This window comes from Chroicocephalus ridibundus, chromosome 2 (assembly GCF_963924245.1).
Source record: "Chroicocephalus ridibundus chromosome 2, bChrRid1.1, whole genome shotgun sequence".
Taxonomy (NCBI): Eukaryota; Metazoa; Chordata; class Aves; order Charadriiformes; family Laridae; genus Chroicocephalus; species Chroicocephalus ridibundus.
This window is the reverse complement of record NC_086285.1, coordinates 17,148,728-17,169,821: the sequence shown is the minus strand read 5'-3', so window position 1 is coordinate 17,169,821 and position 21,094 is coordinate 17,148,728. Positions and strand designations below refer to the sequence as shown.

Genomic DNA, 21,094 nt, shown 5'->3' with positions numbered 1-21,094 from the left:
TGAGAGCTCTTTAAACAAGAATGTGTGCACTGTCTTGGGACATGTAAGCTTAAGGTGTCTTTACAGTGTCTTTTAAGCATTTTTCCCCCCAGTGAAATTGCCTTAAGACTTTAAGTTCATGTGTTTTCTTTAGTATGGGTGACCTTGTAAAAATTTCGGAGTCCTAAAACTGTGTTGTCTCTGTGCATATGGTTTTTTTTGAGCAGTAATTTTGAATACTGGAAACACTGAGGAAATGCAGGTACCAGGGCATTCATGAGCCATTTGTCTTTTGGTTATCTTGCATGATCTTTGGTGTTTGTGGATAGCCACAGCCATCTGGACAAGGATTTTATCTGTCTTGGCAGTGTTAGTGAGTAGAGGGGAGATGGGTACAAAGGTGTAGAGGAAAGGCACACTCTGGCTATGTCTGTACATGAGTAAGTTACGTGGCTCAGCAGGAGTCAGTCTGTAAAGCACAGCTATTACTGATGAGGACCTGCTGTCCATGCCATACTTGCTTGTTTTACTTCAAGCTAAATTTAGTCTGCTCCTGTGGCTCGACTGCACGTTAGCAGCTGTGGTCTTAATGGGAATCCAGGAGTGCGCTTCAGGGCTTAGTTTCATCCAGAAGTCTGTGCATTCTGCCATGTGAACCAAAGCACAGAGAGCAAGGATGACTGGGAGATTTGCTTCAAAATGGACTGCTAGTTCAAACTACAGGACTAATGTAGACTTGCTTCTCTTCTGAGGCTAGTATTTTGAAAATTAAAGTGTCAGATAAAATAGGCTGTTTCAAAAACCTGTAATTTTTGAAGGAGTATTTTCACAGAGGACAAGTGAAGATAAAATTAGTGTTATAAATGTTAATAGTGGGGACGGTAATCTTTGGATTAAATCATTTAGTTATGAAAATGCTGCTTCTATTAAATAGTTTAGGCAAACAATAATGAAAAGTTTTCTCTTACATCAGTATATTACAAGTAAGGAGTTGTTACACAGTCTGTTATTGACGATAATCTGTGCCTGAACACGTGACACAATGGTTGCGTGCTAACTGGACAGAAAGCTGATTTTTGTAGTTTGGGTTATGGGTTTTGTTTTGGTTTTGCCATGTGGACTTGCTGAAAAATCCAGTTGTTGGTTTGAAAGATGTCCTAAAGCAAAAATAGTTTCAGCAAGGAAAGCAAAATTGTGGTCACATTTTTAACAGGCTAGTCTCCAAAATGACAACTGTTGAGATCAGATAACAAATGTACTCCAGCTAAAGACAATGGGCTTGAGAAAAACCTTTAAGCAGCTGCCAAGATTTAGGCAGAGACAAAACCTTTGTTCTCCCTTCTAACTCCCCTGCGCCCATATCCTCCCTGCTGGTTTACCATGTGCAGCAACTTCACTCAGCATAGCACAAGTTAGGCTTTTAAAGCAAGTAAGCGAGCATGACGTGCTTGAAGGGTACAAGCTTTGATGTGACAATGCTAACAGTGGGAGTTTTGTGACACTGGGTCACCCACTCTGTTGGTTCACGTTAGCTCTTGGCTATTTAGAGCCTAAATCAAAGGATTTGCATGAGTGCCCGTGGGTGAAGTCTTGGATGTATAAGAAAAAAATGTTAGTCTTATTAGATACACAACCCCCTGAACTGCATGGATATTTGTGACGCTGATTCATTACGTGATAAGTGATAAATAACGTAAAGCTTCAATAAATTGACCACACTGGTTACAACACATCATGTCAGCTGCCCTTAAACCTGGAAATACTATTATTGATAAGTAATCAATGTGATGGCTATTACCCTTTGAGAACCATGAAGCAGTGCGCCACTGAAGTCTCTATTTGTAGAAGAGCTTTGGGACTACAATGTACTTAAGAATCTTTTGGCTGTTAGATTGCAATAAAAATGCAGGAATTGTATTGATTACTGTGTTTTGAGTTAGTTAAAATACAATTTCCACACATGGCAGTCATGCATCAACAGCAAAGGTGTGTAAACTTCTGTCATGCCCTGCTGGTTCAAAATAATGCCTGAAGTTTTTAGTTGCAATATGTCACTCCTGTTAATGTAGTCAAACACCTTTTTAGGTTTGGTTTTTAGGTTTGGGGGTTTTTTTGGGGGGTGTGTGTGTATTTTAAAAGGTTATCTGATTCTTTTGGAGTTTAAATTATTGAAGCATAGCTATATAAAATAGAAGTTACTAGAGTACATTTAGATTTCTTATAAACAACAAAAGTTGAAGACTTACACTCTTAATAAAACAGTTACATTAAGTAGTGCTGTTCAGTCACTTTTAGTCAAAATGCTTCTGCCCAGTTGTCTGCATGGCAACATGTTTCTCCAAATGTTTTATAGTCATTTATATGTAGGCTAAACTGTAGGAAAACCATAAAATTCGTGGAAAAGCTGACAGAGCAACCTCAAATGGGGAAAAAGGGGAATAAAGAATTAACTCAAGGAGATGCAGATGAGGGCGGGGAGTTGAGATTTACTTGGAGGTCTAGCATCTGTTTGGATGATTGCTGCACATAGGAGGACAATTTGTTGGAAGCTGTGAGACTTCTTAGATTATTTATATGTATGGTAAAACATACTTGGACAATTCAAAAAATAACTCTAACATCAGGGGAACAACCGTACACTGAGGAATGCCATACTGGAAAAAAGATCCCTTTTATTTGGGAAAAATATTTTTTATTTAGTATGTTTGTATTCATCATCTTATGTTGGATGGAAGACTTCCAGTTTCTTGGTTTTTTCATGGTTAGAAAAGTTAACTTTAAAATATTTCCTTAGTATCAAAATAGCAAGATTTACTGGCATGAAGATTCCTATTTTATAGTCAGCATTTTTAACAGAGTCCCTGATTAATGTGATTACCAGCTGTGTTGCAGTCACATTAAAGCAGTGAATGACATTTGAAATGCACTTAATTCTTAACAGAAGTTCAGACTGCAGCTCAGCACTGGTGTTAAAGGCTAGGGCTGGGCAGTCAATTCAAAATTACTCAGAGATGAAGTATGTAAAAATTTTAAAGGGGGTGAGCCCTTAAAAAGTGACTTTTAGGCAAAATATTAGCCTCTTGCTGCAGTAATAGTTTTACCCATTTCATATCTGGCATCCACCAAGTGCTCGTATCCCGTTCTAATCAAAGCTGAAACTCTAATGATGAGGCTTCATTATGAGCCACTCTAATGACCTGTCTTTACCTATATTCTGTGCAGTGTTCCACATTTCTTCCTTTCTATAGGTTAAAGCAAGAATTATAGATGATAATGCCATGTCTAATCAGCTTTGGGTAAGCCCAGCACTGAGGCAGGGGTTATTTGTAGGCTTTGTTTAGAATGGTGAACTCACCTTCGCTGAGTGCTGTGAGCTTAGCAATTCCCTCCAGATGGCTTTTTGAATATCCCAGTTTTAGTAAGCATTCTTTCCTTTCATCCAGAAAATAGGTGGCTTGTTATTTAGCAGGGTCTGATTAAACTTGCAGCGGAATTATTCACGTTGTGGTTGACATGGTTCATCTATTTAATGGTGCATGAAAACAGAGACATAAAAATTATCAGCATATGAAAACTGTATCTTCTGGCTGTGCTGTTTTTGTTCTGCATTGAGTTGTAGTGATGTTGTTACTAACTTAATTCCTGCATGGAATGGTTTTGGTAAACATGCTGTTGTATTATGACAACATTTTTGATCTCTGTCTTTCCAATAGGGAAAACATTTGTAGAAGATTAAAAGATTCAGATTTACTTCATTTCAAGAAATTAGGGGAAGATGAGTGATTTCCCCCCCATTTCCAATAGTCCAGTTCTTTTCTAATTCCTTTGCTTTGCTTCTGTCCTTGTCATAGGAACCTGTATATGCTTCTACTTACTCTCCCGTTATACCCGCTCTCCATAAATTTCATCCTTTTCTACCTATTAATCAGGTGAGCAAAAGTGTGCACAATTTAAATGCTCAAGAATTTCAAGTAAGCACATTTTGACAGGTTTTTTTACATAGAAAATTAATAATCCTCTTAACTGATTAACCAGCTTAGTAAATGCTGCTTTAAAGAAATATAGTGTTATGCCACTATGCTGTGTACTCTTCTTCAGTATACATTCTGCTAGTCTTTCTCTTATGGTTGCTTTTCTAAAAATTCTGTATCTGTTAGACTATATAGGTGAGAAAGTAAATGAAGGAGGCATTGTTGCATTTATTATAATACTGAAAACTCACAAGTTGTTAAAAAGGGTATGAAAAAGGAGCAATATGTAACTACACAGCATTTCTTTTATTCTAAAATGCTGTGTACCCTGACTTCTCTGTAAATAATGCGCATATACAATGTAAGACATAAAATCATCTAATTTATTGACTGTAAAAAAACCAAGCTCCTTTTGTTCAGAGGTGACTTTCCTGTAGTGCTTTTCCCTGGTCCCTGTCTAAAGGGTTTTTGCCTTGGCACATCCTGCTTCTATTCTCTGACTGTCCCATCTTCCCGCTCTCTCTCTCTTTCTTCCTTTAAGGTCTGTAGTACTAGTTTGAAAGAATCGAGCTCTCTGATTTCTGATGAACGTCATCCTTGGAGATGGAAGGTGAAATGCTGTACAAACTTACTATTTAATTATTGGAGGGAGGAGTAAGACAGAAAAATATATTCAGATCTAAGATGCAGATTCCCAAGGCAACTCGTGGCAACAGAGTTAACTTAGCGTTTGCTTGGGAATAGAGTTCTGCGGCTGTTCCAGTCAATGTTAGAGAAGCTTCATGTAAAGTGTTCTTCAAAATCACGTCCATACCTCTGCAATTCCATCATAAATAATTTGAAAATCTTACTTATGAAGAATTAATAGATAATGAGCAATATAAACTTTCTTCAGCTAGAGCTACATAGCAAAGTTGTCTTTGTGCAGAAGTAGAATCCTGGATCTTAATCTGAGCAAACAGTACCTGTTTCAAATGATCAGAGGTAGAAGAAGCAAAGGCAGGAGTGGACAAAGAAACAAGTTGAAGAAAAACATGAGGAAACAAGGACAGTTCACTGGAAGGTCTCAATAGATCTATGCAAGTCTAATTCTGCTTTATTACACCGCCTTGTCCCTTGCCTCCCTGCTCAGATCCGTGGTTGTAGTACTACAAGAAATCCATTGGGTTCTTTATTCCCCACAAAATACAGTGCATGTGGCGAGCATTCTGGCCAGCATGCGCAATGGCAGTGAATCCGAGGGGCAGATATTCACTGCTAGAACAGAGGATGGTGATTATGGTAGGGGCTACTGGAACTACGATAAATATCTGATATTTACCGTTTCCACGTTCACTTTCATAGCTGTTATTGAGGATGATCTTTTACTCTGATTTTTTTTTAAATTAAAAAATAAATTTGGGGCTAGAAATTAAAATCTGTTAGTGTTAGCTGTTCTCCGTAAGGTCTGGTTTTAATATGGCTTTATTACTATTTACTTAGATAACCTATTCATTTTGTTGTAACAGAGTTCACCAGCTCTATGTAACTAGAAGGTAAATACATGGTCTAAATTAATAACATAATATCCCTCCAGTAGTGAGAGGAGGTCCTTCAGTGGGCTGTTCATCCCATCTATCTAAAAAGGGGAACACCCAAAAAGTGTTCAACTTTCTATTGACGATGGTGAGCTGCATCCTGCCCTCTTGGGAAGCTGCTTCCTTCTAGGATAGTATCGGGGTGCATACAGATTTGTTTGGGGTTTTGTTCTGGCACAATTAATTGTTTGTTGTTTGCACCAAACACAATTTGAGTATGTTCTACTTTGCTCAAACCATTTTTGAACAGGAAGCCATGCATTTGCATTTGAGTTTTCTCGTTATAACAAGGCCCATTTAAAGTTGTAGAGGAAAACAATGCAGAAACTTCTCCATACTTGTTCAGTTGTTGGATTCTTCTCATGCTTTTTTTTTGTCTGAGGAGCCTAAACTAGAGAAGTTACTTGTATTAAAAAGCAAATAGGTATTTTTTGGATTCTTCTTTTATGTAATTTGTAGCATTGGTTTTAAATGGATCCTCCTTTTGAAAAATACATTATTTTTTTTTTATGTTCGTTCTTGGTTTGGCCTCCCCCAGGTAGGGGCAGTCTAGATCTTCAACATAAAAAAACAATTAATTCACTTATTTCTTGCATTAAAAAGCAAAATGAAACCCCAAACAACAAACCAGTATGCTATCAGACTACTCCCAGTTGTGTTCTTGTGACCAAGACACTGCTTGGACTGGAAGACTGTAGGGTACAAAATGGAGCATTGCCTAGATGCGGGCCCTTCCTTAGCATGAACTGCAAAAGCAGTGGAGTCCCTGTGCATACCGTCAAGAAATGTGTTGCAGTGCTGGAAAAGACCAGTATCATCATCCACCCTATCCAAGCGGTGGGAGAAAAGTAAGCCCTGTTTCTAACTGTTCTTGCATCGAGTCTATAACTCCTTCTCAGACTTAAAACAGATCTTTTAGAAAAATACGCCGTCTTTATTCTAAACTGTCAACATACAGAAAATTCACTGCACTATTGAGCAACTTTTCATGTGTAATTATTCTCACTGGGTAAAATTTAACTCTTAACCCTCTCTTCAGGAAAAATACTCATCTGATTTAATCTGAGGTAGATTTTTTTCAAATCTCTAAAAGAAATATATTAGTCTTTTCCTGAAACATTTCAAAATTGTCAGCATCCGGTATAGAAGTGTAGAGGCTGGAAATGGATGAGCTATTGCAGTACAGATTATCTGTTCAGAAGGGAATTTTTCTCATCTTTTTCTGTCTTCCTAATTGTCTGGGTTTTGCTTGTTTCCCTTTTCTAATAACATTTCTCTTCAAAGCCTTTGTTTACCAGATTTTTCTAATAACCTTTTTTTAGCCATCTATGTGATTATTTCTTCTTTATCTTCATCACTCTTCGGTATGTTGGTGTCATCCCAAGGGTCTTCTCAGCAGAACCGTATCTTTTTTCCATGTGCATGAAAACATTGTGATCAAAGTTGGGATGAAGCAGATCATTGCATGGCTCTCTTCTGTTTAGAAATAATTTTTCAGTCAGTTAACTAGTTTGCAGTCTGTAAGATGCACTGATATTTTTATATTGCTCAAAAACCCCTCAGAATGTCATCCGTGATTAAGTCAAATATATTAAAGAAATCAGAGGTAACTATGTTAACATATTTAATCATACTTAATCTCATCAAACTTACCATTTTGATTAAACCTGTTTTCCATAATGCCATGTGGAATGGCATTAATTACGCGCCTGTGCTTTCATTCTTCGTTGATTGTCTTACAGCAGTCTTCCCAAGAGCATCTGTTACAACACACAACTTGTGTGACCTGTTTCTGTATGCTTTAGTTTTACTTCTAAATATTGTCCCCATCTGAGCTTTTATCAGTCCTATACATTTTCCCATTTTCAAAGGTGGCTTTTTTAATGCACTGCTTGTGTTTCGAGCATCTCCCATTCCAGTTATTGAGAATCATAGAATGATTTAAGTTGGAAGGGACCTTAAAGATCATCTAGTTCCACCCTCCCCTGCCATGGGCAGGGACACCTCCCACTAGACCAGGCTGCTCAAAGCCCCATCCAGCCTGGCCTTGAACACTTCCAGGGATGGGGTAGCCACAACTTTCCTGGGCAACCTGTTCCGGTGTCTCACCACCTTGACAGTAAAAAATTTCTTCCTAATATCTAACATAAATCTCCCCCTTTCAGTTTAAAATCGTTACCCCTTGTCCTATCGCTCCACTCCCTGATCAAGAGTCCCTCCCCATCTCTCCTGTAGGCCCCCTTTAGGTGCTGGAAGGCTGCTATAAGGTCGCCTTGGAGCCTTCTCTTCTCCAAGCTGAACAACCCCAACCCTCTCAGCCTGTCCTCATAGCTGAGGTGCTCCAGGCCTCGGATCATCTTCGTGGCCCTCCTCTGGACCCGCTCCAACAGGTCCATGTCCTTCTTGTGCTCAGGGCTCCAGAGCTGGATGCAGTACTCCAGGTGGGGTCTCTCCAGAATGGAGTAGAGAGGCAGAATCACCTCCCTCGCTGACCTGGCCACGCTTCTTTTGATGCAGCCCAGGATGCGTTTCGCTTTCTGGGCTGCAAGCGCATATTGCCAGATTATGAGCTTCTCATCAACCAACACTCCCAAGTCCTTCTCCTCAAGGCTACTCTCAGTGCATTTCTTCTGATCCGTTTTCTGGTTCGCTTCATTTGGGGAGTTTATCATTTATGTGAAACAAGAGATATCAATGAACACATAGATGTATTTTTCATGATAAATTAGGATATTTCATTGAATGTAACTACCTTTGTTGTTGAATGGAATTAGAGCTGTTGTTTTCCTTATCTTTTTTTTTTTTATTCTTGATACACTAATTCTTTTTTTGTCTTTTTACTGGGGTCTTGAGCTCCCCTTATCAAAATGTCACAGTTACAAATTTGAGATTTATTCTTCTTTCGTATGTTCATTTTTTTTTTCACTTGGAAATAAATTTGCATTTAAAAGCTAGTCGAGTTTTACCTTTCTTGCCATATTTTCTCCCAGACAGAATGTGCTTTGACCAACTCATTGCCCCATAAATGCTGCTATTTGGCAATTGCAAAAGCTTTCTAAACTGTTCCCAATTACCAGGTGCGTTTTTTATGAAATTTCTTTTGACAATTGCATTGACTTGTGTTAGATTTTCAGCTATAGAAAATTATTCTTTCTTTTAATCATCACATATACTTTTGTTTTTCACCAGGACTGTTACAGCAAATTAAATGGGTTAGGGATTGCTTGGTGTCTATTCAGTTTATCGTTTTTCTTAGCTTATTTGGTCATTAATGAAGGTGGGAGTCTTCACACGTTAGGAAGAGATCTAACATGGAATTGCTCTGAGTTTTGTAACATACACATCCAGTCTGATTTTTTTTATTTTTTTTATGAACTGTAAAGATGTTTTGTCCAATGGAACAGCTTGAAATCTTCCATTAAAAAAAAAAAAGTGTTTGTTTCTGCTGTTAGACATTTACTCTCTTTTGTCCTTTGACGCAGCTCCAGAATTACTCATGATCTTTCTTACAATTTACATACATAGTGATTAACACACACACTTTCCAGGTCTGTGTCTTCAGAATTTCCAGTAGTTCTGCAGACTCTGAAGCTTCAGGTATTTGCTGTAGACAAAATTCAAAATTAAGCCCCCTGTCATTTAAAAAAAACCAAAAACCCAACAAACATATGAAAGAATCCATATGACTCTACTTCCTGCCTCTACCTCACTTCTCCTTATATTGGAAGGGAAGTCAGCTTCCTCACTAAGTTAAAAGTATTTGGTTTGTATATGAAATGTCACTGGTGGTTTCATCAGGTATTTATTAATTTCCTGCCCAGATCTGCTTAGGATGTTGCTGTGGTGGTTTTTTTTTTTCCTATCAGCTGGTCATCCCAGAGGTGGCTGTGCTGACATTGGAATGAGCAGAGGTTGGGGGAAGCGAACAGAAATTACTTCCAGTGTTTTTCCTTAAATCATTCCGAGGCTTTTACAGATGAGGAAGCTATATTCAATTGAATATCATGTCTTGTTGTTTCTATTGAATATTTTGGAGTTCTAGGGAAAAAGCAGAGGTTTTTATCTTGATTGCAATCATTGTATCTGGCTACCCAGCTATCTTTCTTAATAAAGAAGGCTGCAGAGATACGTGGAATTATAGGGCAGGAGTGGAGGGTTCTCATGTCCTAGTCCATGTTCAAGCCACTTCTTGGCTTGCCTTTACTCTTCTGGCTGATGGATACTGCTCCTAATAAATGCTGAAAGCTACAAAATCTGTATTTCAGTGTGTTCCCTGTGGTCACAGTAGTTTTTATATAAAGTTCAGTGATTTATTTAGTCTGTTTGATTTTAAGAAAATAATAAATAAGAATATCTGGGTTTATATCTCTTCCTTGTATCTTAAAAGGGGAAGAGTGTTTACTTTATGTTCATAAGCCTTTGCATACTTTTTCATTTCCCCTTTGTGTGCTTTTTCAATTCCAGCAGCTAGGTTGTGAAGAAAAATGCCAAATAGCACACAACTTGGAAGTAATTCTAGGGTTGACAGTCCCATACGCTAAAAATACTTTCATGCTCAATTTCTATGCAGTATAATCCCTGAAATGTTGCTACTTTTTTTAAGATAAGTGCATTGAAGCAATATTTCTTTGGCCTGACCTACTACAGGCATACAGTATGTAAATTCAGTTTCTTTCCCATTTAATGTACCGTCATCAATCCTTTGTGTTAGGAGGGCACTAAGATAGTAAGTGCTCCTAGCTGCTTCTGATCACTCAAGCTGTTGGCTGCTACCCTCTAAAGCAACTGAGGAAAGCTGAAAGTGACCTAAAAAAAAATTAAAAAAAAAAAAAGGCCGGGGGGGGAGAGAAAGAGGATGACAGGCATTGGAAAAAAAAATCAGTAGAGCAAGATGACCTAGGAGCTAAAGTAAGCAGCCTCTGGAGACATAAAGCTGCTAATCCTGCCTGGAGAATTGAGTTAGTGTAAGAGACTGATTCAGAAATCACCAACTGAAGTTATACTTCTTCATTACTTCATTGTTATTCCCTGTGCCACCTGCAGATCTGTGCACTTGAAAACATCTGCTGAAAGTCAGTTTAGTGATCTCACTAGTGTAGCAAGCCATGCTTCAAAAGAACAAGGTCTGGAAAATTATATCGTACGCAGAGTAAATGGTTTGCTTTGCTTAGGGGGATGCTCTTTGCCTTGGCTGGTAGTTTCAAGAAAAGTTCAAAGAGCATAGATCAAATTCTTATCTTCACAGTATAATGGGTCAGCAAGACAATGAAGCTTCTCGGGGTCGGGGTCACTAAGCTGTGTCTGTGACTTTACTTCAGTAGCTTGTTCTCCTGTTCCCTTCCATCTGCAGCTGGCAGTTGAAATGTTCAGCCAGTCTTTTGCTGTATCCCGGTCAGTTTATCTATTTTTAAACATCTGTCTCTCTTCCCCCCAAAAAGCAGAGAGTGGCAGATAACCAGGAGAGTCAGATGACCATTGAAGAAAGGAAACACCTGATTACAGCTCGGGAAGAAGCCTGGAAGTCCAAGGGTAAAGGAGCAGCCAATGACTCCACACAGTTCACTGTAGCTGGCCGAATGGTAAAGAAAGGTCAGTGATGAAATGATCCCAATATAAATAAGCCACTGCTTATCTGTCTAGTCAAAATAAAGTCAAGCTAAAGCTATGCAGACGTGGTATCCATGTTTAGCAAGAGGGGACTGTTTATTTTCAACTGAATATCATGTCACGAGGCTGTTCGCTCTAGCTACTTGCGGCCACTGGTATTGATCCATTTTGTTCTGCGCTGTTGCACTACCATCCGGTTATTACTGGGCTCTGTCCGACTGGTGGTACTCAATCACTTCCATAGCCATATGTTTCATTTTTCCTTCTAATACAACCCAGAGGGCACAGTTGGATTATTCTTTCTTATTTATTCTTCCTTTGAAAACCCAGGTGCACTGTCTAGAGGAAAGTTGTGAAATCTAGTTGTTGTTGCTGGCACTTCCCCGACTCCTAGGATCACTTGGAATATTTAGCAAACACGTGTTATTTTTATGGATGCTGTTTTGGACAACAACTTGCAAGTGTTGTATTTGGCTGAAGAAATCACTGAGCAGATTTCTGCATAGAACCAGGGAGTAGAAATGACAAGGGAGCAATGTTGACATTTTTGGGATCTCTTGAATTCAGTCATTGTTTCCACATGCAATCATTCTTCTGAAGTGGACAGGAGTCTCTGAAGGCTGTACATGGTAGAAATACAGGTGTTCATGCAGTGCGCGTGGGACGATGGTAGCTTTGGGAAGAAGGCAGCTAAACTGATCTCTTGTGGTTAATGGATACTAAATTTTGTTTTGTTACAAGAACTTCGTTATTGAACACAACAACGAATCTTGCGTTAAATGGCAACGACCAAAAATAAAATCATTGTGGAGTGAGGGCAGTATTGAAGCAAGAAGTAACTCCATTTGCAATCCATGCCACGTTCTTTTGGCAAATAAACAGATACATGGTTATTACGAATGCCATTGATCAGTAACAGATTTTAGCTGCTGCCTACATTGTTTTGCTGCTAGAAATGCCAGTGGTCAGTGTTTAAAGACTAACATATTTTGGAGGATCACTAAGAAAAAGTGTTCAGTTGCCCGCAGACTGCTTTTTGAGATGTTTGATTTTTAGCAAATAGATTGGTCTTTGGAAAGGAATAGAGGGTGATAGCATTTGCTCTTCTTAATGGGAAAAGAAAAATACCTGTAAAGGATCTCTTTAGTTGTTGCAATCATTCTTTTGGAGAAGCAAGGTAATCCAGCGGCAGTGGCATCAATAAAAGTAGCCCAAGTGGGATTTTATTGAGATGTGTGCTATTTTTGTTGCCTAAAAGAATAAATTATCACGATGAGTTTTTAATTTAAGAGATGATGAGAAAGCAATGCAAAATTAAATACTTGTTATATACATGTGCACAGATGCTGTATTTTAATTGCTTCTTATGGCTGAAAAATTTTCAGTCCTAATTGGAAGGTGATCCTTTACTAACATCTGAAGCGGTTCTCAATGTGGTCTTGTGGATTAAGTCCTGGGAGAGCTGCTTAAGAGCTGTGTCCTCTCAAATACGTCTTGAAGGCTTTACCAGTTGACTTAAAACCTGCTGGAATTTTGAGTCTCTTAAGTAACAGGGAAAAAAATTGCTAGTGGAAAAGCTACTCGATTGTATTCTAAATCTATCTTGGTGTTTGACAATTATGACTTGCTAGGAGTTGCAGTAAAGATAGTGGAAACGTGATTAGTGTATATTCTCCTAGCACGGTATCAGCTTAATCTGATAAACATAACTAAGGGCTTAAATTTATGTGGCTCAGTAATTAGTAAGCTATGGCTAAGTGGAAAATAGATATTAGAGAAAAGTTTAAATGTAATTTTTTCCATTTTCTGAAAGTCTAGGCAACAAGATGCAATTCTTTGCTTCAGTATGCTTTTCTACCTAATAAAAAACATGAAACCTATAGAGTGTCATTTCTCTTACTGTAGCAATTTAGATTCACATGAAAAGAACTAAACAAAAATCATCTTATTTTATCCACTGGATCCAGACTTATTTGCTTTGCGATAGTTACTGAAAAAGGAGGGAGGAGAGTACAACAAAAAGGGAGGGAGTGGTGCTTGATACGGTGGGAACTCTGACTTCCATTTCTACTTCCATTTCCACGTGTTCTTAAAAATATAACAGGGCCCAAGAATTACTCCTTAATCCAGGGACGGCATTCACAGGTCAGATGCGTCCTGCTATGTGTATCAATAGAAATGGGTTTTAGTTAAAAAAGGGGGGTGAGGGGGTGGTGGTTGTGAAGGTGCCAAGCAAGATCTTGGTAGTTTCCGTGCTTACTGTATCTTTTTGTTCAGAACAGCTGCTGCATGTTTTTAAAATGTGGCTTGAGGTAGAACTGGAGTCCAAAATGTAGACCAAGTGAACTGCTGCTACCTTGAAAACAAGCGAAATGGCTATATTCAAGAGAAAGCATGTATCTTGGGTTAGCTTGCTTACGGACACTGGAAACAAAGCTTTGCTCTTGTGATCAGGACAGTTTCCGAGGCTGCTGTTGATTTCAGGAGCACACAAGGCAGTATGCTCTGCCATCCCTAATAATACAACAGTTACGGAGGCTGGGAAAATATGAGGGACTATAGGAAGTGGTCAGGCTCGTCTGCTTTCCCTAAATAGCTTCCCCAATCATCATTGGAAATGTGGGCTGACCCAGGACTGCATTTTCTGTGTTCTCTGTTCTTCTGCAGGCCTGGCTTCTCCAAGTGCACTAACACCAGTAGCATCCCCTTTCAGTAACCGGCAGAAGTCTACCAAGCCCTTGGAAGGTAAGGAATAAAAATAGCTGAAATATGTTCAGGCTTTTTTACTTCCTGTCAATTAACAAGTTTTACTTTCTGGTTTGCTTAGAAATTGAAGCCAGGCCTGATATGCAATTGGAATCAGATATGAAACTTGACAAGCTGGAGTCGTTCTTGGGAAGGCTGAATAACAAAGGTTGGTAGAGTTACCAAAGATGGCAATGTATCCACTCTTCAACTTCAGTAAATTACTTAAAGTACCTCTTAGTTAAAATATCTGGTAACAGAAACTGAGTATTTCTTTGTTCAGAACGCATGTATTGGTCACACTGTTTATTTTTGTGATTCAGTCTTTGCTAAATTTTGACAAAAAAGCCTTCTGCTGTTGTATTACAAATGTACAATAGAATAAATCACAAATGCCAAAATAACTTTCTTCCTTCTCTACGCACAATGTACATGTTCTTGAGAAGAAAATTTCTTAAAACCACACAGCCAGTCTGAACCATATTGCCATATACAGTGAAACAGGTTTAAATGTAGTTTAATCTTATTAAGGTCAAGATAGAACACTAAGCTGCTCCCAAGCACAATTCATTCACCTTCCTGCGTTTTTGAAAACTCTCTGTAGCAGCTCATGCAGCTTCCTTGTACAGCTTGTTGGCTACTTATGAAGCTGTCTGGAGTTCTCTGGTGTCTCCATCTCATACGTCTGTCCTCCATTTGTAAGACAAAAATCCTTTTGTAATTTGCAGAGTGTCAAATATCATAAACAAACATATTCACATTTCAGCAGAGGAGGCACTAGCATAGGATAACGATTGTGCCAAACTCACTATTCTGAAGCAGTGACTTTTCCACTTGTAGTTCTAGTAGATCTTTTCAAAGGAAGGAATTATATGGTTGGAAGCAAGATGGAATATACAACTCCATAAAATGCTTATATTATCCATCAGAACAACTCATTTTTGATAGTGCCCAACTTTTTATTCGGACATATTTCCCAACCATTTTGCAATAAAGATTATTGCGTATGAGTAGCAGTTACAGTCAGTTTTCATCATTCTTTTCCAACAGACTTTTCTACCATCTCTCCTTCAAATTCCATTTTAAAAAAAGCAAACAACAAACACAAAAAACCACAAACGCCCACCACCCCAAAAAAAGCCCACCCCAACAACTACCAAGCAAGCCATGTTTACCTGTTCTAGAGTTGGAATCTAGTATGATTATTTATGGGGCACGTTGTTTTCTTTTTCCTGCAGTTGCTGGGATGCAAGAGACGGTGCTGACAGTTACAGGAAAATCTGTGAAAGAGGTGATGAAGCTGGATGATGATGAAACGTTTTCCAAATTTTATCGCCATGTGGATTTCCCTTCCTCCTCAGTGCCTTTGGACCTTGATGAGGACTTTGATGCCATCTTTGATCCTTATGCACCAAAGTGAGAATTTTTTTTTTTCTTTTTATTTCCCCATTGTTTTGAATGCAGACGTAGGGGCAGTGATCAAAGTGCTCAACTTTAAGTCATCTTGTAGATACCTTATTACTGGGGTTGTCCATTTCTTCTACACATTTCTGAAATCACTCTTCGGCCTGAATCAAGGAACTGATCCTGATTTCCTAACAAATGTCATACCCAAACTCAAAGCAAATCTCTTGTCATTAGATGATTCTGACTAGGAAAATAACTGATGATTATTAACTCTGCTTGTTTTTCAGGTTAATATCTTCTGTAGCAGAGCACAAACGTGCAGTTAGGCCTACGCGCAGAGTCCAGTCCTCAAGAAACCCCCTGAAAATGCTGGCAGCAAGAGAAGATATTCTTCATGAATATACTGAACAAAGACTGAATGTTGCCTTCATGGAGTCAAAGCGAATGAAAGTAGAAAAAAGTAAGCTAACAGTATGATTTGTACAAGACACTGTCTTGCTATTTTAATTCAAAACAAAAAATCCCAACACAGAACCACAACTGAAGGAATGGAACATATTCTCTGAGAGGCAATAAATTGATTGAGGTATAAGGTTGAATGTAGGCTGTCTGGGAGGCCTGGAGGGGAAGGGCACGTGTGAATTCATCAAGGAAAGCCACCTACAGCAGCCTCCTGTGCATAGGTTTAATTATTTATATTTAGCACAGTCACTTTGTGCAGAAGGAGAGTGCCTCTGCACCTGCAGGATGAGGAGATCAAGGAAAGCAGATCTAGCGTTATGTTATGCTGGAGGGGAGAGCTGGCAAGAATAGATAAAGTTTTGTTCAGGTACACTGGCCTCAATTTTGGGTTCCAGTTTTTTCTCAGAAACTGGGATTAGCCTTCTTGACTCCAAAAGATTAATTTCCATAAAGGATCGGTGCTCTGTGGCAAGGCTTTGTGTTTTACTTGTAACGTTGTTTCTTGTGACAACCAGACGGATGGCAAGAGACATTACTGTAAAATTTATTCAAAGGTTTTTCAAGTCACTTTTACCATTTTGGGTACAAGTTTTCCTTATTACATTGGAATAAAGGGAGATCCGCTTTAAACATCGTCTGTATTGATGAAACACTAATTATATGTATATGTTGTTGCCATTTGATGAAAAGCATTTCCCCGAGTTATGAATTCATCAAGTGTTTTGTCTTTAGTTGAGAAATAAGCAAAAGTAGCCAAGAATTTAGACTTCAAGTTTACAGTAAAACATGACTAATACTTTGAAATATAAGTAACTGTTGCATCACAGTGGCTGAGACAAATTCGAAGGGAATTTCAGGTAATTAGCCTTGGCTACTCTGCTTTTATCATTAATCAATTATAAGGCACTGAAGATCTACACGCTACTTCAAAAAACATTGGGTAAGACATGTTTCCTAGCAAAGTTTGTATTTCTGCCAAATAACATAATTCTGACAGTTTACTCTTGGATGATATCTAGAAACTTTGGTACTACTAAACCCACAAAGCTTTTGGGCTAGTAGTTAATCTGAGTTCAAACTGGTTTGCTGTTGCTATTGAGAAAAACTGGAAATAATGATGGGGGTAATTTTTTTTTTTTTTTTTTTTAATGCAACAACCAGTTCTTTTATAATTTTGTCCTTTCTTTGTTGTTTTTCTTTTTTGTGTGTGCGTGTGTTTTGTCTCCTACTACTTATGTACAAGTGTCTACAAACTCAAATTTCTCAGAAGTAGCACTTGCTGGCTTGGCAAGCAAAGAGAACTTCAGCAACGTTAGCCTGCGGAGTGTTAATTTAACAGAGCAAAACTCTAACAACAGTGCTGTGCCATACAAGAAGCTGATGCTGCTGCAAATTAAAGGTATGCTGGAACTGCTTTTACTTTCCATATGTAGTAGGCAGATTGTAACATATGGGAGTTGCTACCGCAGTTGGATGCTTAGCTTGTTCTAGATCTCCAGCTCAAGGTTTACATCCAAAACCTAAGAAAATAAGTGACAGCTCTGTGACAAAAACCTTACAAATAGGTTTGCATTGTGGCCACTGGTGTGTGTTTTCCAAGGAGAAAACAGAATATTTCAGGAACTCTATCCATCCCCTGTGGAAACTTTTGAACTGTCCCATTCTTCCAGTGCTCAGTGTAACTTGGAAGTGACATGACAGTGTTCTTGCTCCGCTTCCCCTTACAGTGCGTAGTAATGCATCTGATTCTGCAAAATAATAGCTACCTTTTTTGCAAAGTAAAATTCTTAAAACTTTTTACTGCCTACAGAAGCTGTGCAATAGCTTCACTTAAGCAAATGTAAAGGATTCTGGAATTTGGCTGCTGTCTGCCATTTACTTAATTTGTTTCTTTCCAGAAGGACAAAAAGTTGTTAAAGCAAGAACAGTAAATAATAGAAATATTAGTTGATAGGAGACAATGGGTTTTTTGCTTCCTGTGAGTAAATCCTTTTTCCACAATAGTAGTCTTTTAATTTTTCCTTAACAGTCTGTTTCCATATATTTTGCTAAATGTGCTGGGATTGTTTGTATTTCGTTCAAAACAAATTAGATCTTGGCATTTGATAGCAGTAGTCGAAGGAATATAATTAGCTTTGTTTTCTCCTTAGGAAGAAGACATGTTCAAACAAGATTAGTTGAACCAAGGGCCTCGTCACTGAATAGCGGAGACTGTTTCCTGTTGTTAACTCCACATTTATGTTTCTTATGGGTAGGAGAGTTTGCAAATGTCATAGAAAAAGCAAAGGTTAGTACTAGTTGGTTTTTTTATTATTTATTTGTAGAACTGTCACAGCATGTGTCTTTGATGTAATTGAGCCTTGGTGCCAGTTGTCTTGAAAAGTGGCATTTAACTGATAGTCAGTGACAGGTAGATCTGCAGGATTCCTGTAAACATGTTTTAGCCTGTGCAGTGAATGAAAGCTGACACAGGAGTGTGTGGGTTGTGAAGCTGCGAGAGAAAAGAGGATATCCTCAGGAAACAGATTTGCACTCAAACAAAAAATAGTCTGAATTGCAGGATGTCCTTTTTATTCCCAAGTTCATGAAGATCAAGTCTTGTTTTAAGGCAAATGAAAGAATGAATGTATTTCTGTAACATTTTCTCTAGTGTCTGTTTTTTTAATGCAACAAATAACCATTTCTCCTGCTATTTGCTCTGTTATATCTTATCTACTTTTGCCTTTTCTCTGAACAAGATATGCACAAGTGTTCCAAAGACTTAAGCAATCCTGTTCAGATAACTGTTAATCTCTTAGGCTTCAGAACTTGCAACTTTAATTCAGACAAAGAGGGAACTTGGTTGTAGAGCTTCTTACATACAGACTATAGAAGAAGGAATAAATACCCATACCCATGCAGCCAAAGACTTCTGGAAACTCCTTGGCGGACAGACAAATTACCAGTGTAAGCATTCTTACAGTATCTGATGTTTTATCACAGTAAAATAGTTGAGTAGGTTCTCTTTACTAAAAGATAGTGGATGTTACAATTTTTTATTATTTTTGACAATCTTTTCCTTAAGCTGCTGGAAGTCCTGAAGAGGATGAAATGTATGAAGCTGCAATAATAGAAACAAATTGCATTTACCGTCTTGTAGAAGATAAACTCATTCCTGAGGATGACTACTGGGGAAAGGTGCCAAAATGTACCCTGCTACAACCAAAAGAGGTATGGTGCCACTTACCGCTCCTGTGGCAAGTGCAGGAACATACAGCTGATAACGACTGTCAGTAACTGCAAATGCTCATGGAGAAGCTTACTGAAAATTGGGTCCTCTGTGTTTCTGAAAAGCTTCTGAACGCTTTGCTGTCTAGTGTGCTGCAGATCTCAAGAAATTAGATCCTGTTATCTTTAAAGTGAAATACTATTTTAGGAAGTGTAAATCTTTTGTCAACGGTGACTCACTCCAACATCATGAAGTGCAAAACAGGTAGCACTTGGGAAAAACAAAACAAAATAAAAACTTGTTTTCCCTTTCAAGCATTTTTATTTCTAGCCTTAGCAGATTCTTCCCTTTCAAACAACCATTTCACCCACCTAAGTAGGAATGACAACAGATTTCCAAAATAAAGACAGGATGCATTTTCTTGAAAGTACTCAAGTTGCTGCCTGTTTGCTGAGCCAGTTTACCCACGCTGTGTGTTCTGTCAGCCTTGCCCAGCTGCAGGACGAAGCTTAGGTCTAAGTGTCAGTGAAAGCTGCTGTCACCAGGCAGTAGTCAGGCATGCAACAGAATCAAGTTTTCAGTAATAAGAGCTCTCTAATCTGCTAGTGACTTAGCTACCACCTAAAGATACACCGCATAGCATTCCAGTCATCCTCAACAATTAGACATCACTGCCCTGGCCTTACTTGCATCGCAGTGCTAGTTGTTAGTGTCACTGCAGAAACTCAGATATTTGGAGGAGTTTGTGCTCAACGCACTGCCAGCTTGCAGCACTAGGAAACTGGAGGATCAGGGTATCACCTATCCTAATGGTAGGTTGTTTTTTTGTTTTGGTTTGGTTTTTAGGTGCTGGTGTTTGATTTTGGCAGTGAAGTATATGTATGGCATGGAAAGGAAGTTACTTTAGCACAAAGAAAAGTGGCATTCCAGTTGGCAAAACACCTGTGGAATGGCACCTTTGATTACTCCAATTGTGACATAAATCCTCTGGACCCAGGAGAATGCAATCCCCTCATACCCAGGTATCAAAAATCGAGTTTAGTCTCATTGCGGAAACTTAGTTTTCTTGCCCTTATTTCACAGTGTTTAATTTGATTCTGTTTCTTTTGTTCCCTCGTACAGAAAGGGACAAGGACGCCCAGACTGGGCTGTGTTTGGCAGACTCACAGAACATAACGAGACCATACTGTTCAAAGAAAAATTTCTTGATTGGACAGAGCTGAAGAAACTCAATGAGAAGAATTCTAGTGAATCTCTTCACCAGAAGGTGCATATAAGCATGCTAGGTATTTCAAACTAGATGATCTAGCTGGGATGAAAGCCAGAGAAGCTTGTTCTCAAGGATCCAGAGCTCTTTCTTTATCTTGCGGGCTTTGACCTAGGGGGTCAGAACATCACCACCTACATTGAGCCCACAGAGTTGCTTTATGTGAGTGCTGTGCCGCTCAATGAATACTGCCAAGGTGGCTTTGACAAGGCATCAAATTATGACAAGATACCAAAGTACTGAAATATACAGGAGTCAAACTGTTTGAGTGGAACTGTGGGGTAAGAAGAAAAAAAGCTATGCTCAAAGAAATCTCTCCTGTGTTTTTTTGACAGGAAGAACCCAGATCTGAGACTAAACCATATGATGTCATGCTAATGGTAGCTGTGCCCCAAACAACTGTAGGCACAGTCTTGGATGGAATGAATATTGGCCGGGGCTATGGACTTGTAGAAGGAGAAGACGGGAGGCAGTTTGAAATTATCACTGCTTCCGTGGATGTCTGGCACATCCTGGAATTCGATTATAGTAGACTGCCTAAGCAAAGCATAGGGCAGTTCCATGAGGGAGACACATATGTGGTGAAGTGGAAGTACATGGTGAGCACTACAGGTTAGTGAACAATTCCATTTCATCCTGCTGAAGCTTGGAGAAGTGCAGCTAAAACTGCTTCTGTTAGTGGTGAGATCCAGACCTAGACTTCCTTGGATGTGAAACTGTTATAAAGGTTAGAAATGCTAATTTAACCTTCCTAGGCCATTAAGCAGCAGAGCTTATGATTGTATTTTGTTTGAAAGAAAGCATTAAAAAAAAAGCTTTAGTTATTTTTCATACATCAAATGTAATACTGTCCATTTTTCCTTTTACCCAA

General features: G+C 38.7%; 1 protein-coding gene across 21 annotated transcripts in view; it reads left to right on the top strand.

The window, feature by feature from the left end:
- SVIL (supervillin) overlaps positions 1-21,094 on the top strand; it is a 141,726-nt gene that overhangs the window by 107,736 nt on the left and 12,896 nt on the right. For 12 of the 21 annotated variants that reach the window (XM_063324554.1, XM_063324552.1, XM_063324539.1 and 9 more), the window contains 14 exons: positions 3,831-3,908; positions 4,492-4,560; positions 10,966-11,116; positions 13,802-13,879; positions 13,962-14,048; positions 15,118-15,295; positions 15,574-15,746; positions 16,992-17,147; positions 17,899-18,035; positions 18,547-18,694; positions 18,813-18,958; positions 19,803-19,978; positions 20,079-20,223; positions 20,559-20,835. In XM_063324554.1, coding sequence (XP_063180624.1) covers positions 3,831-3,908; positions 4,492-4,560; positions 10,966-11,116; positions 13,802-13,879; positions 13,962-14,048; positions 15,118-15,295; positions 15,574-15,746; positions 16,992-17,147; positions 17,899-18,035; positions 18,547-18,694; positions 18,813-18,958; positions 19,803-19,978; positions 20,079-20,223; positions 20,559-20,835 — 1,999 coding nt within the window. The remainder of the gene's footprint in view (positions 1-3,830; positions 3,909-4,491; positions 4,561-10,965; positions 11,117-13,801; positions 13,880-13,961; positions 14,049-15,117; positions 15,296-15,573; positions 15,747-16,991; positions 17,148-17,898; positions 18,036-18,546; positions 18,695-18,812; positions 18,959-19,802; positions 19,979-20,078; positions 20,224-20,558; positions 20,836-21,094) is intronic. The other 9 variants (XM_063324551.1, XM_063324559.1, XM_063324558.1 and 6 more) reach the window with 5 other exon arrangements.